This window comes from Crinia signifera, chromosome 3 (assembly GCF_055691185.1).
Source record: "Crinia signifera chromosome 3, ASM5569118v1, whole genome shotgun sequence".
Lineage (NCBI taxonomy): Eukaryota > Metazoa > Chordata > Amphibia > Anura > Myobatrachidae > Crinia > Crinia signifera.
The window spans coordinates 264,467,694-264,483,748 of NC_139219.1; the positions used below are offsets into that span (position 1 = coordinate 264,467,694).

Here is a 16,055-nt window from a genome sequence, read left to right on the forward strand (position 1 = left end):
AAGGGCACCAATGATGGATTACTATACTAATTACACTTAAGGAGATTTTGTGTAGCAATTTGAGTGATGCAAGATCGCTCAGCACACAGCACTACACAGTGTTGTGTGCTGAGCGCTTTCAGGGCCAGTCCGGGGAGAAGCTGCCTTGTAACCCTATTTGTACAGTACTTGCTAGCTCCCCAGTGCTATTCCCTATATACTGTATCAGCCTGCTCACACAGATGGGGCAGATGTATTAAGCCTGGTGAAGTTATAATGTGGAAGGTGATAGCACACCAGCCAATCAGCTCCTAGTTGTCAAGTTACAGCCTGGGTTCTGAAAAACAGTTACGATGCTATTGGCTGCTGCATTATCATCTTTTACTTTATCACTTCTCCAGGCTTAATAAGTCTGCACTAATATCTTTAGGTACAGATACTATGATCACACACTCTCAGGCCCTAGTGGTACATCACACATAGTAGAAGATGTACTAAGCCTTAAAAAAATGATAAGCCACCAACCAATCAGCTCTTTTTCAAAGACAGCCTGTAACATGACAGTTAGCAGCTGATTGGCTGGCACTCTCTATTTTATCACTCTCTATTTAATCACTTTCAAGCTTAGTACATCTGGCCCATAAGCTTGTACGTGAATGAATGAGATGAATGTGGCATCACTTCATGTGTGTTTTTCACTTTGACAAACAACGAAAGACAGGAAGAACTATTCTTTCTGTATATACACTAATAAACTAACCACACGCTGTGCGATCAGGAAGCCAGTATCATTGTTTTTGAGCAATTCGCTTAACAATGCATACTGGGCCAGAGGGGGGGGAATAGATTTGCTTAAAAAAAAAATCACTCATAATTTATTATAGTTGAAAGGAACAATCTGGAAAATATGGTCAGCCATTGACTTTGCATACATGAGTGGAATGGTCATACAACAATGTGCACAATAATAGGTGCTTGTTCTCAGCTTTTACAGTTATTATTTTCAAATTTTATAATTTTAAAGTTACATAGAACACCAGAATATTCCATACCGCTTTACAATTGTGACCAAAACAGTAATAAAAGAATAATAACAGTGAGACAGACAAAGAGTCCTGCTCTCAAGCTTACAATATTAAAATCTATTTTTAAACACACACACCAGTGAACCTTTATATGATTTAGGATTATATCTTGGTAGGGGAACCAGCATCCTGACCACTACCTGATAACAATTACCTGAGGAGAAATCATAATGTATACAGTATATACAAGTTAGAAGCACATTCACACACTTTGCAATGAAATGCCTATCACACTCACCCCAATCATATGTCTTGGTAAACAGGCACCAACCAATTGTGTGACCTCAGCCACTTTACAAATGTGTTGTATGATGGAACAGTGAAATGACTTGATAAACGCAAATGGCATCTAGATAAGAGGTTCACCTCATGTTAGACGCGTTACCTTTTGTAGCATGGCATTTCCCTGGTCGTTGTGGACATTGTGCTTGCTGACTTCTCCCCGGTACTCATACTGGTAAACATGGTCTGTGACATTAAGAAGCAGCACAACAGGGTTGCTCTTCAGGCTCTCACAGTCATAAACAGCTCCGCTCTCCAGCTCATATGATTTGGTGGCATAGCGGATTATTAGTCCCATTACCAAACCTGCAAAGAAAAGGAGTAGAATCCTTTATTTCCATCTATTAATAACCATTTGAGTGCCAACAACTCTGTCGGAGACGCGCAAAAAATATCCGCTCAAAACGCCAGCGTCGCTCACATTTGTTATATAAATTCAAATAATAATGTTTTGTATAAAAAGATTATATTTCCTATATAAAAGGTAAACATTACAGGTCATTATGATGAATACAAATTATTCTTTGCCAATTTTCACAAATATTTTGACAAATTCCCTTGTCACTCAAAAGGGTTAATAAAGACTGTCCTAAATACTCTTGTGACTAAAATATTACACTGGAGGATGAATACTAAGGCACTGGATTGTTAGGGTCTGTTGAGCAAGTGAATTATACAAAATTGTATTCATTCCAATCATAATGGTATGCTAATATGGATTCAGTATTGAATCCCGGCGGTCGGGATCCCGGCATTCAGAATCCCGACGCCGGAATCCCGACAGCCGAAATGCCGACAAGGGGGGGGACGTGGATGGCCCCCCCTTGCGGGCTCGCTGCGCTCGCCACGCAGCGGGCCCGGAGCCTCGCTACGCTCGGCACACTAATTTATTCTCCCTCCAGGGGTGTCGTGGACACCCACGGAGGGAGAATGTGTCGGCATTTCGGCGGTCGGGATTCCGGCGTCGGGATTCTGAACGCCGGGATTGGAACTGCATCCCGCTAATATATCCTGCTCTAGTCTGTATAGGAATTGGGCTAGTTCATAATATTTAGATAAGTAGCTGAGGTACCTGGACCTGCTCTGGTGTGGAAGTGTGGAAGTGACATTAGCATTAGTTGAACATTATCCTTCTCTTGTTTTAAGCTTGGCAGCTCTTCCAACAGACCCGGAAGAGGCTGCCTAGTGTCATCAGAAGTTCTCATCCAAATCCATCCAGCAGAAGGCCCTGGACATGCTCCCCATGCCCATGGTGTGCCCACATAGACCTCTAATGAGTCAGCTCCTGGTTCTCTCCACACGTTGTTTCTCAACCCCCATGCCCTCTACCCTGCCCTATGTTATGCAAATTTGCCATATATTGATTCCTGCTCCAATATGCGTACAGGCTGGACCCCTTTTTGGCCCCAGGGACCCCCACAGTGTCAGGATTGGGGTCTTAGTGGCAGTGAACCTACTCTGGACCTAATCGGTCCAATAGTGTCCGAATGCATACCGAACAAAACAGACAAATACAATATGTAAGAGATGAGACCAAACTAGAAAATGGCTTAATAGGTTTACGGATTTAGGAATTGGGCAGAATTTTTCCAGATGTAATTAATAATGACCAGTTATTTATATGGATTGGGTATGAAATCCCGACGGTCAAAATCCCGACAGGGTCAAAATACCGACAAGGACAGAATCCCGACATGGACAAAATCCCGACATGGACAAAATCCCGACATGGACAAAATCCCGACATGGACAAAATCCCGACATGGACAAAATCCCGACATGGACAAAATCCAGACAGTTAAAATCCTGACAGTTAAAATCCCGACAGTTAAAATCCCGACAGTTAAAATCCCGACAGTTAAAATCCCGACAGTTAAAATCCCGACAGTTAAAATCCCGACAGGGTCAAAATCCCGACATATAGAATGTACAGGTGAAACAGTCTACATGACTTTCAGTCGACAGGTGCGAGGTCGACAAGGGTTTTTCACTGTTTTTTTACCCGAATGTCGACACAGTCGACATGGACACCGTTGGAAGTGAACCCCAGCCCCTCGCATCGCTCGCAATGCTTTGGGCACGGTGCCTCCCTGAGCTCGGCACACTATTTTATTCTCCCACCATGCCCTAGTGGATGGTAGGGCATGAAATACCGCCTGTCGGCACATGTCGGTTCAAAAAACAGAGAAAAAACCCATGTCGACCTCGCACCTGTCGACTGAAAGTCATGTAGACTGTTTCACCTGTACATTCTATATGTCGGGATTTTGACCCTGTCGGGATATTTTGTCCTTGTCGGTATTTTGACCCATTCTGGATTTTGACCCTGTTGGGATTTTGACTGCATCCCATTTATATAGCGCACACATATTCCACAGCACTTTAAAAATAAAGTGTATACATCAGGCCCTGCCCCACTGGAGCTTATTATCCATGTTCCCTTTCCACATGTATTCTACGCAAATGCATTCATTGTAGGGATAATTTATTTTGGGAGCCAAGTAACTGCCTAGAATATTTTTGGATTGTGAAAGAAAACCAGGAGGAAACCCCTTGAAAGCACTGAGAGAATATATAAACTCCTCACAATTAGGGCCATGATGGGAATTGAACCCATGACCTCAGTGCTGAGAGGCAGTAATGCTAACCACTACAGTCCTTGCTGCCCTATCTGCATTGTCATCACAAATTACCATTTTAAAATGGCAAAAAAACGGCAAAATAACAGGTAAAAAGTGTGGTCTGAAAGGGGCATCACATGTACCCAGGCCAAGGGCGATATCCACTAATTGTAACATGTAATTCACATTGTACTTTATTGTATTTATAGAAGCCATGTGTGCCAGTACCTTTCTATGGACTGTCTTGATTGTGGTCTCAAACCTAGATACCTCTAATGCAGTTTAGATTACTTGAGACCCATATTCTGGACCACACTTGTCTGATGTAACTACACTCCCGACAATGGTCTGTGACTGCTGAGTGCAGCCAACTTCCTTTACACGTTTTCCTCTACACGATCCGTCCTTGTTTCTTTTTTTCTATAAAAATCGACACGCTGTGTAAAAATGAAAGTGCTAATAACATGCTCCTTGTTTTCTTATCTGCAGCTAGACAGGAACAATTCTGTTACATAATATGTTCAATTTCCAATCAGGTCACAAATGAGATATGACACTGTGAACTGATAATTGTGGAGAATTGAGCAGCCCTGCTGCCACAGTCACTTAGCTCAGCTAAAGATTTCTCCTGCTGCTCTCTGGTACGGATCTCTCAGCCACCTGGCTCCGGTCCAGACCCTTTAATATGACAATTTAAAGAGGAGATGTTGACTTGTGTAGAGATTTAGAGCGAAGAAAGGTAGCCAGGCATAATAAGGTGGGTAAATACATGTGACTCCAGTAATGTATGTTCGCAAAAGAGTTTGGGAATGAGTACATCACATAAATTGTTACCAATGCGGAGTGTATAAATAACCAGTCAGCTGGAAATGCTACGGAGCCCTGCATTGTGGAAGCAATCATGAAGGCCCTCATTAGCTTTCCCAACATGTGTCAGGAGATGGAACATAAACAGTGACATTATCTCTAGTAAATAACATCGGCGGCTAGAAAATAACAGAAATAAACTTAATGAGAGCACAGAACGTATAAAAAGACATTGCACAAGTCCATCAGTGGCATCTTCAATTATCGTACAGATGGGTCCTCATACACTTCTCTTTCTTGCACCACAAGACGTGACAGACGCTCCACCACGGGCAGCAATTTCCGGACTTTTGGATTTTTCCCTTAAGTTTAGAATGTTATTCGCACTGTAGCCACATACTAAGTAAGTTAGATTTGTATTTATTTCCCAAAGGAATTGGTATAATGACGCATATTAAACCCAACAATGCAGGTTGTATCGTATGGTGTGACTCATATAAATGTATATATATCTACAACATAACAGAGGGGGAGCCCCATAGTGCAGTATCGTTTTTATTAAAAGCAATGGGTACTCTTTACCTAGCACGGCGCCCATCGTGGGGATCGCGGGCATCGCGGGCAGTACATTAACGGCCGCAACGCGATGCCCGCGATCCCCACGATTTCCCATAGGGTTCAATGTTAAATTTAGTGCTGGCCGCGATTTTACATTCAATGCTTCAATGGCCGCGATTTGGCCATAGGAATTAATGTTAAATGGGCCACAGAGCCCAAATAGGCACAATTAACACTTAAATGTCCCCCCAAATTTGTAACGCCACCCCACGATCCACGCCAACCCGATGCGTGGCGAGCGCAGCTTGCCCGCGAGGGGCGGCGGTACGTGTCCTCCGACCTTTTCATACCCCCACTATCCACGTCGGCGTGGAGTTGAGAATAGAATAGTGTGGCGAGCGCAGCGAGCCACCGAGCCCGAAGCGTGGCGAGCGCAGCGTGCCCCGCGAGGGGACGCGGATACCTGTGAAGCCCGCGTAGGGCCACGTTTACCTGTGAAGGTATCCGCGTCCCCTCGCGGGGCACGCTGCGCTCGCCACGCTTCGGGCTCGGTGGCTCGCTGCGCTCGCCACACTATTCTGTTCTCAACTCCACGCCGACGTGGATAGTGGGGGTATGAAAATGTCGGAGGACGCGTACCGCCGCCCCTCACGGGCTCGCTGCGCTCGCCACGCTTCGGGTTGGTGTGGATCGTGGGGTGGCGTTACAAATTTGGGGGGACATTTAAGTGTTAATTGTGCCTATTTGGGCTCTGTGGCCCATTTAACATTGATTCCTATGGCCAAATCGCGGCCATTGAAGCATTGAATCTAAAATCGCGGGCAGCACTAAATTTAACATTGAACCCTATGTGAAATCGTGGGGATCGCGGGCATCGCGTTGCGGCCGTTAATGTACTGACCGCGATGCCCGCGATCCCCACGATTTCTTTACCCACGACGCCCGCGATGGAGATCGTGGGCGCCGTGCTAGGTAAAGAGTACCAAGCAATGTTTAAGGCCATAAAATAATTCAGGTGTAGCACCTGTACCAAAGTATACATCAAGTGTGGGCTGGATACCACGAGATTTAGATACAGAATCACACTGGCAAAGCTGCATACATGTATCCCTGCAGGATATCACTCACAAGACCTTTCTCCCTTCCCGCCCCAGAGTTACACACAGCTCTGTCAACTCCGTCTGTGGCAGTAGAATCACGTCACACTGGCCACGCCCATATGCGTTTCGCCTGTGCTCTCCTTTAAACTCCAGGACCCGCCAGCGGATTTACATACAGAGGCACCTCCATAGCTAAGCGGCTATAGTATATCTATTAAAAAGGAGAAGCTTTAAAATATGCGTTGAGAGATTTTTAACTGTCTGGCAGTGCCCAATGTAAGTTTTAAATATATTATATATTATTTTAAAAAAGTTTTTAAAATCACCTGGTCATGAAAGGTCTTGTGAGTGACATCCTGCAGGGATACATGCATGCAGCTTTGCCGGTGTGATTCTGTATCTAAATCTTGTGGGATCCAGCCCACACCTGACGTATACTTTGGTACGGGTGCTATACCTGAATTATTTTATGGTTTTAAATGATGCTTTTTAATAAAAATTATTCCACACTATCAGGCGCCCCCTCTATTATGTTGTAGATGGAGTTGCTAGAAGCCTGCGGGAATCAGGAAGAGCTGAGGGGAGCAGCGGTCCAAGATTTCAACGGACAAGTGTTTTTTGAGACAATGTTAATCAGTGGTTTCATGTTTTGCTAGCTGTGCAGGTGTCCGAACACCTATATAGATATCTAGATCTACAGAGATAGATAGATACCAGTGTTATTTTGTTGCACTAGAGCAGTGGTCGCCAACCCGTCGCTCTCGAGCTACCGGTAGCTAGCCTGAGCAAAACAGGTGGCTCGACCACTGCTCTGTGCACAGTCCGCCCGCTGCTGCCGCCGCTTTCCCCTGCTGCCTTGGCCTGCACTCCGGCGGAGACAGGCGTTAGAAGTCATATTTGACCTTTAGCGTCGGACAGGAATCACTGCGCTAAGCGCTCCCTGCACTTCGGGGTAACGCTGCAGCGCTGTGCTCTCTGTCAGAGGCGAGAAGTCAAATATGACTTCTAGAGTGGTGGAAGAAAATGGAGAACTCCTTAAGCCAGCAGGGGGATGATGGAGCTGAGCTCTGAATGCTGCAGCAACCAGCTGCGATTATTTTTTTTATGGAGGAATTTATTATGGTAAAACTGCCCACTATGCTCATGTGAAAAGATGGGCATAGTGGAGGGGGCAAGATGGAGCGGGGAAAGCTCAAAGTCCCCTTGGCAACAAGCATTAACCCCTGGCAATGGAAATGAAAACCTGGCAACAAAAATTAACCCCTGGCAGCAAGCATTGACCCCTGGCAATAAGCAGGTAGTTTACATTTTATTTTATTAGAAGCCTTAATGTGGGACATTGTGTGCAGAAACATGTGTCAGGGGCATTGCGGTGTGTAGCATAGTGCATTTTAGGGGGCTGTCCTACATCCCACCTAGGGTTGGCAGTGTCCTGCGGTGAATAGACAGTGTGCACATGCGCACAGCATCTATTCAGAGAGGCTGGGGGCATGGCCAGCAGCTCTCAGCTTCTGCACTAGCCGCTGTGTAGACCAAAGCACTGTTGTAGAGGAGTATGCAAAGTATTAAATACTGTATCCAATGTACAGGCAGTGCTGCTACAGTAAAGTCTAGTAGTCTCGATCACCAACATTTTTTGTTTATGATACATAGGGGGAAATTTACTAAGATGTGTGTTCTACTTCACATGTGGTGTTGATACGGGCAACCAATCAGAAACTACTTCTTATTTATTTAGCACCCTCTAGAAGATAATAGACAGGATCTGGTTGCCCATAGCAACATCACATGTGAAGAAGAATAAACATCTTAGTAAATTTCCCCCATAGACACAATTTCTGCCTGAGGCACTCGGTGGGGTAATGTTTGCCGAGCTTAGCCCTTACTTGCTGAGCTAAGTTTGGCTGGTCCCTGGGGCTGATTACGTAGCATAGTTAATTAAAAGTGGAAGCAAAGGTGGCCAGTTAATAATGATGGCGCTTCACATACTGTACAGTATATATCCGTGGCACTGTACTGGACTATTCATTAGTAGAGCAATCATAAGCAGTGGAATTACATGTTTTCCCACACGTTTGCAATAATGCGCCATCATGGGACATTTCTCATGGCCCGACAGCGAAGCTAGGATGTCGGGCAAACAGGATAGGTGAGCGTGGCTACATCTGTAAATGCAATCAATAATGGCTTTATTTTTATTTTGTAACTAGTTACGAAGCAGATTTAAGTTGTTTAACATTATGGGACATTTTGAGCTCATCATTACTAGCAATTCCCAGATAAACTGTTTTAACAGAGAAAGATTTAAGAAAAAGAGATGTAAAAAAAATACCACAAGGAAGAGGATATTTCTTATACCAGACAAAAGGCTGTTCAAAAATACAATTTCCACAGACTTGAGAACTGCCCTAAAATCTGTAGAGGAGTTAATTAAAAAGCTCCTCACTATCACAGCACAGCACACAGCAGTAACGCCAACTATATATTGTGACAACAGACAAAGCATAAAAATTGGCTAACCGTGTTTTTCAAGCTTGCTGCTTCAGACACATTAATACCCCTTTCACATCGCACAAAATTACTGGGTTCATGCTCGTTTGACCCTGTAATTTGCAATGTGAAAGGGGTTACCGGTTACAGCTAAACGGGAGCAACACGGCAATTTGAACTGGTTAAGAAGAAGGATTCTTACTGGTTCGTTGCCATGTTGCTGTGCAGTGTGAACGGGTTAGCCGGGTCGAGTGACCTGTTTCCCGTTCACTCTATGGAGGAGGCCGCACTTGACTTAAAGCTGCGCCAGCTCTAAGCTCTGCCTCCACCCCCGCCCCCCGATGACGCTCTGATGCTCCACAGTGCCTCCACATGGCTTCATTAAACCTGCAATAGTGCCGGTTCACTGCTGCAATCTGAACAGACCGCACATGCAGGGTCACACAGGGAGTGAACCGTTTCAAAGTTCCGGTGTGACCCTGCATTTGCGGTCTGAAAGCAGTATAACAGTCCAGGTTTTAGCTAAGCCACAAATCTTTAATGGATATCATTAAAACCTGGCCTGTTAGTATGAGAAGCACTGGCCTTATGCATTGTTCTCCTCAGTAGGTATACAGCAGCAACAATAAAGAGATAAATGTAAAATTATACATTGTTCCATAGTTTATCATTGTTATAGCAAAGACTGGTCTTATTGTTCAGTTAATCAAGTTGATTAGACATTTCTTATTGACTGGTAAATATCTCATAGCAATCATGCACATGAATAAAACAGTATGTGCAGATTGTAATAAATAGAAAATATAAAAATTAAATATGTACAGTCAGATGGAAAAGAAATTATAGCCTTTTTAAAAACAGTGTTTTCACAAGTGAAGAAACATTGCATCCTCACCTTATGGAAAAATATAGCTTAAATCTAATTTCACTTGACAAATAGCCCATAACAAATTACAACGGTGTCTTTATTTATGCAACAAAAATACCCAATATAAAAACGAGCCACGTATGAAAAAGTATATTCAATAGCAAGGTAATCAGTGCCAGGTGCTGCCAGTCAACTGACATATAAACGCAGAACCTTTGACAGGTCAGTCTGCAGGTTTGCGTTTCAACAATTTGCCAAGGATAAAAAGACATCTGCAGCGGAAGCAATTGTTGTTTATCAGTCTTTAAATGGTTAGATGGCATTTCCAAAAAAGTCCATCATCCTAGAGTGAGATTATTAACAAATCAACAATATTGCCAGTCTTCCCTGGAGTGAGCATGCCAAGAAAGTGATCCCAAAACGAGGCCCTATAATAATCCAAGTGACTGCAAATAGCCATCTGCAGCGGAAGCAATTGTTGTTTATCAGTCTTTAAATGGTTAGATGGCATTTCCCAAAAAGTCCATCATCCTAGAGTGAGATTATTAACAAATCAACAATATTGCCAGTCTTCCCTGGAGTGAGCATGCCAAGAAAGTCATCCTAAAACGAGGCCCTATAATAATCCAAGTGACTGCAAATAGCCCAAAAACTATGGCCCTTATTCAGATCTGATCGCAGTACAAATTTGTTCTCAAAATGGGCAAAACCATGCGCACTGCATGTAACATTTATAGAGAGAGTTCGATTTGTGTGAGTTATTTTGTTTCTGTGCAGGGTAAATACTGGCTGCATTATTTTTACACTGCAATTTAGATTTAAGTTTCAACACACCCACACACAAATTTAACTCTGTATACAAAAGAATAAAAGTCGATGAGTTTGTGCGCTAAAGCAGCCTATGGAGAGTTCAAACTAAAATGGTGACCCAAACACCATTAAATACGCAAAGAACAAAAATAGGCAGATTGTCCTCTCCACTGGCGCTCTAGTAGGATGGTACCTCCCTTAAATTCGAGGTACGGTCCTCTTCTCCCAATAAAAGTGATAGCAAGGTGTATTAATAAATACCATACATCCCTCAAAGTACAGTGACGCTCCTCTTCTCCACCTCTATAGATAGCAATCTGTGTCACCAAGATTTGTGTCCCCTTTGATAGATGGGTGGTCCCAGCTGGGACTTCATTGCTGTGGACATTTTGTCTGGACTGGGTGGATCCTGCGCCTGCTGTTGTGGTCGTTTGACAGTGAAAATCCCGGGTTCACTGCCATCCATACTTGCCATCTTTGAGGACTGGATCGTTATCCACGTTCTCCACTATATCGGATAACAGGCCATCCTACCATTCATTTGTCTTATTTTATCTGTCTCACCTGTGTATTGTTTGATTGTACATTAAATGGTATTATACTATCTTTGCCATTTTCTGTATTCCTTTTTGGGGAGAGCTTAATTGACCACCCATCTATCAAAGGGGACACAAATCTTGGTGACACAGATTGCTATCTATAGAGGCGGAGAAGAGGAGCGTCACTGTACTTTGAGGGATGTATGGTATTTATTAATACACCTTGCTAATCACTTTTATTGGGAGAAGAGGACCGTACCTCGAATTTAAGGGAGGTACCATCCTACTAGAGCGCCAGTGGAGAGGACAATCTGCCTATTTTTGTTCTTTACAAATTTAACTCTCTCTGCACATTTTACATCTGCCCCACCTGCAGTGCACATGGTTTTGCCCATTTTGAGAACAAATTTGTGCTGCGATCAGATCTGAATAAGGGCCTATATCCAGGGACGAGTAAACCTTTCAACACATTAAATACTAATGTTCATGACTTTATCCTCAAACAAGTATGACCAGCATGTACAGCAGTACAAAAATTCAAAAAGTTGATATGCAAAGCTAGTCAGAGGATACTCACACCAACAATTTATTATACAAAAGAACAATTGTGTACATCGTCTCTATCGTCGCAGGAAACTGATGCGAAGCAGGAGAATAACAGCAACTATGACGTGGACTTTAGAATGCATCACTGATAGACGCACATGCATGACGCATGCCTAAACATGTATAAATGAGCATGCAAACAGTCACATAATAAAATAAAAGCCGCTTACATCAATTCACAATTTTCAAATAAATTACGGGTTTAAAAACAACATTCAAATTTAAAAATAAACTGCAATTACATAACTGAGAAGCTCAATTAAAGCTCAGTTAAACTATGAAGAGTAATAAATCAGCCATGTAAGATCTGAAAGCAGGGCCGTTTCTAGACAATTTAGCTCCCAGGGCGAAGAAATAAAAATGCGCCCCCCCCCCCAATACATAGCATGGTATTATAGTAATTTCGCGCGCCGAAGGCGCGCGCCGAAATAGGGGGTGTGGCTTGATATTAAAAGGGGTGTGGCTTAATGTAAGGCGTGGTCTAGCAGGAAAACAATTACCTTATATCACACTTTTGCAACCTGCAAGACCAGACATTGGTTGCTGCAGGAATTGTTATTGTCCTCCCGCACTTAAGTTGGCTGGCTGAAGGCCACACAATGACCTAGTACGCCTCACAATGACAGGCTACTTAAATCATTATACACTATTTATCTGTGATGCCAATTACACATTACGCCGTACACTGTGATGACGATTACATATTACGCCGCACACCGTGATGACAATTACACATTACACCGCACACCAAGATGCCCATTAGACCACACACTGTGATGGCAATTACACAATACTCCCCACATCGTAATGCCCATTACACATTATGCCCCATGTGCCGCTGCCGCACAACCGATGCTGTTTACTAATATGCCCCCACAGTGCCAGATATGCCCCCACAGCGCCACAAATATATACCCCACAGTGCCACATATATGCCCCCACAGTGCCACACATATGCCCCCACAGTGACACAAATATATGCCCCCACAGTGACACAAATATATGCCCCCACAGTCCCACAAATATATGCCCCCACAGTGCCACACATATGCCCCCAGTGCCACAAATATATGCCCCCACAGTGCCACAATTATGCCCCACAGTGCCACACATATGCCCCACAGTGCCACAGATATATGCCCCCAGTGCCACAGATATATGCCCCCAGTGCCACAGATATATGCCCCCAGTGCCACAGATATATGCCCCCCAGTGCCACAGATATATGCCCCCCAGTGTCACAAACATATGCCCCCAGTGCCACAGATATATGCCCCCAGTGCCACAGATATATGCCCCCAGTGCCACAGATATATGCCCCCAGTGCCACAGATATATGCCCCCCAGTGCCACAGATATATGCCCCCCAGTGTCACAAACATATGCCCCCAGTGCCACAGATATATGCCCCCAGTGCCACAGATATATGCCCACAGTGCCACAGATATATGCCCCCCAGTGCCACAGATATATGCCCCCCAGTGTCACAAACATATGCCCCCAGTGCCACAGATATATGCCCCCAGTGCCACAGATATATGCCCCCAGTGCCACAGATATATGCCCCCCAGTGCCACAGATATATGCCCCCCAGTGTCACAAACATATGCCCCCAGTGCCACAGATATATGCCCCCAGTGCCACAGATATATGCCCCCAGTGCCACAGATATATGCCCCCCAGTGCCACAGATATATGCCCCCCAGTGTCACAAACATATGCCCCCAGTAACAAACTTACTTGGAGAGGGGAGGGGAGCGCATCGTGCTTCTCTCCTATCCCGCGCCCGAGCTCCTATTGGCTGACAGCGGCAGCCCAGTGACGTGGGCGAGGGGACGGAGAAACGCACGATGCGTTCCCCTCCCCTCTCCAGCGTGGAGTCGGGCGGCCGGGGAGACAGCGGCAGCGGCTGCGGCTGCGGCTGCGGCTGCGGCTGCGGGCGGGGGGGTTAGACTGCCGGGCGCCCTGGCTGTTTCAGAGGCGGACAAGCCGTGCGGCGCCCCGGGCTGCTGCACGGCTTGTCCGCCTCTAGAAACGGCCCTGTCTGAAAGACATGATATTCTAGTAGCAACGAAGCACAACCGCAAACCCAATAATGCTTTCCTCTAGGGCTAAAAGGTAAAACACATTGGATAACGTACTAGCACAATAAATAGAACATGGGAAAATGATGTGCAGACTAAAACGATTTGTTCTGCAGAAGTTGTATCAGAACAACACACAAGAGTTCTGGAATGTTGTTCATTAGATAAACAAGTAAAGTTGATATGACAGTGTAAGTGACACACAGAGTATTACCATACCCTTCCTGGTACTCGTGGCCTACAGAACAGAATTAAATAGATACCTTGTAGATATTAGAATTTTAAATAGTGCCCTTATAGTGGAAAAATGTATCAGATTAATTGTTCCCCTTATTTATTAAAATAAGTAGTAGTGCTGTTACATTCAATGAGGTAAGTAACTGAGGGAAATTGACTAAGATGAGAGTGCTATTTCACATGGGTTGTTGCTATAGACAACCGGACACTATCATCACCTAGAGTGTGCTTAATAAATAAGTAGATTCTGATTGGTTGCCCATAGCAACATCCCATGTGATATACAACTCTCATTGTAGTAAATTTCCCTGTGCGTTTGTTTCCTGTTTATATTTATTTTCTTTCTTTGGTGTCCAAAAGCCATGGGTACAAATGGAACCCAAAGCTACAGTAGGTTGCTAGGGCCCCTTTTAAAGCCTAAAGCTTCAGTTGTAATTTAGTAGCTTGTAGTAGCCTACAGAGGGGCCGGTTAGCACAGGTCAAGGCCGCCCCACCTGCCAGGTCCCTCCCAACGATGCGCCCGCAATATTTTGTGGGTGCATCACTATTGTGGGTGCTCAGTATAGGGTAACCTCATGGCTGCGCAGTGTAAGGCGTTGCGGGGGTGCGGTATGGACAACACAGGCATGTCTAGACCGTTTCCTTGCACACTCTGTCACCGCCAAATTGACACCCCCATCACACCTTACACTGCGACCATATCTTTTCACAATGTGACCACAGTTTAAGAGGTTGCGCATACGCAGATTGGCAAAAATCACATTTTACAATTTATGGTTATTTTCTAATTCTGCTGAATGAGGGCAAAACAGCATGGCATGTTATTGAGGATTAATTTATTTTTATTTACTAACAGTTATAGCACAACAAACTCCGTTACGCTTTACAATTGGAAACAGTGGGTTCATAAACTGGGTAGTAACAGACAGTTAACAATGTAGGGGCCCCTGCTAGCAACCTTACAATATATACTTAAACCATCTTAGATGGCATCAAATCCTGTGGTTTTTTTTTCCCACAGTGATACCTGGGGATCCAATTCAGACCCCCTTGGGTGGTTTGCGAATTCAAAGCCTGTCTGATAACGAGAGGACCACGCATGCGCACGGTCCACTGTGCCCATGCACCAGCCCAGTGTGTGAGTGCAGACTCCGAAAGCCTGTGCTCAAACACCACCCGCTGTTTGATTGACAGCAGGCGTCCATTCCAGGGTGTACCACCATTTTCTAGGAGTGTTCTTGAAAACGGGTTGGGATCATTGGGTAGACAGCAAGTTGGTCGACATGTATTAAGGTTGACAGGTAATTAGGTCAACACAAGCATTAGGTTGACATGGGATTTTTTAAAAATTTTATCCTAAATTTCGACACAGTTGACATGGACACTGAAACGTAGCACCACGTCCCCTTGCTTCGGGCACAGTGACTCGCTACACTCGGCACACTATTTTATTCTTCCAACACGCTCTAGTGGATGGTAGGGCATGAAATACCGCCTGTCGGCTCAAAAAAATGTGAAAACCCCAATGTCGACCTTTTGACTGTTGACCTTCCCATGTCGACCTAATGCCTGTGTCGACCAAATGAACTGTCAACCTAACCCATGTAGACCTTTCGTAATGTCGACCTTCCTGCATGTTGACCTAATGACCGTATCCCCTGCCGACTCCGGCACCTTGACTGTGGTCAGAAGACTCCAAAGAGGTCAGATGCCAATGCCTGAATACTGACACCAGGCATCATGATTGGTGAGTATGCTGGGAGCGGGCAGCTGGGGAAGAGGGGGTTAGGTTTAGATACTATTGGGGGACTTAGGGTTAGGTTGCGGGGAGAAGAAAGTTTAAGGGTGTGTGTGTGTGTGTGTGTGTGTGTGTGTGTGTGTGTGTGTGTGTGTGTGTATATATATATATATATATATATATATATATGTGTGTGTGTTGGTGGGGGGGCTAGGTTTAATCGATGGGGTGCAGGGGTTAGGGTTAAGCAC

The 16,055-nt window shown here is 44.6% G+C and overlaps 1 protein-coding gene across 4 annotated transcripts in view; it reads right to left on the minus strand.

Moving 5' to 3' along the window:
- The window catches only part of SLC9A9 (solute carrier family 9 member A9), a 690,054-nt gene that overhangs the window by 659,058 nt on the left and 14,941 nt on the right, over positions 1-16,055 (minus strand). For all 4 annotated transcript variants that reach the window (XM_083178000.1, XM_083177999.1, XM_083177998.1 and 1 more), the window contains exon 2: positions 1,450-1,652. In XM_083178000.1, coding sequence (XP_083034126.1) covers positions 1,450-1,652 — 203 coding nt within the window. The remainder of the gene's footprint in view (positions 1-1,449; positions 1,653-16,055) is intronic.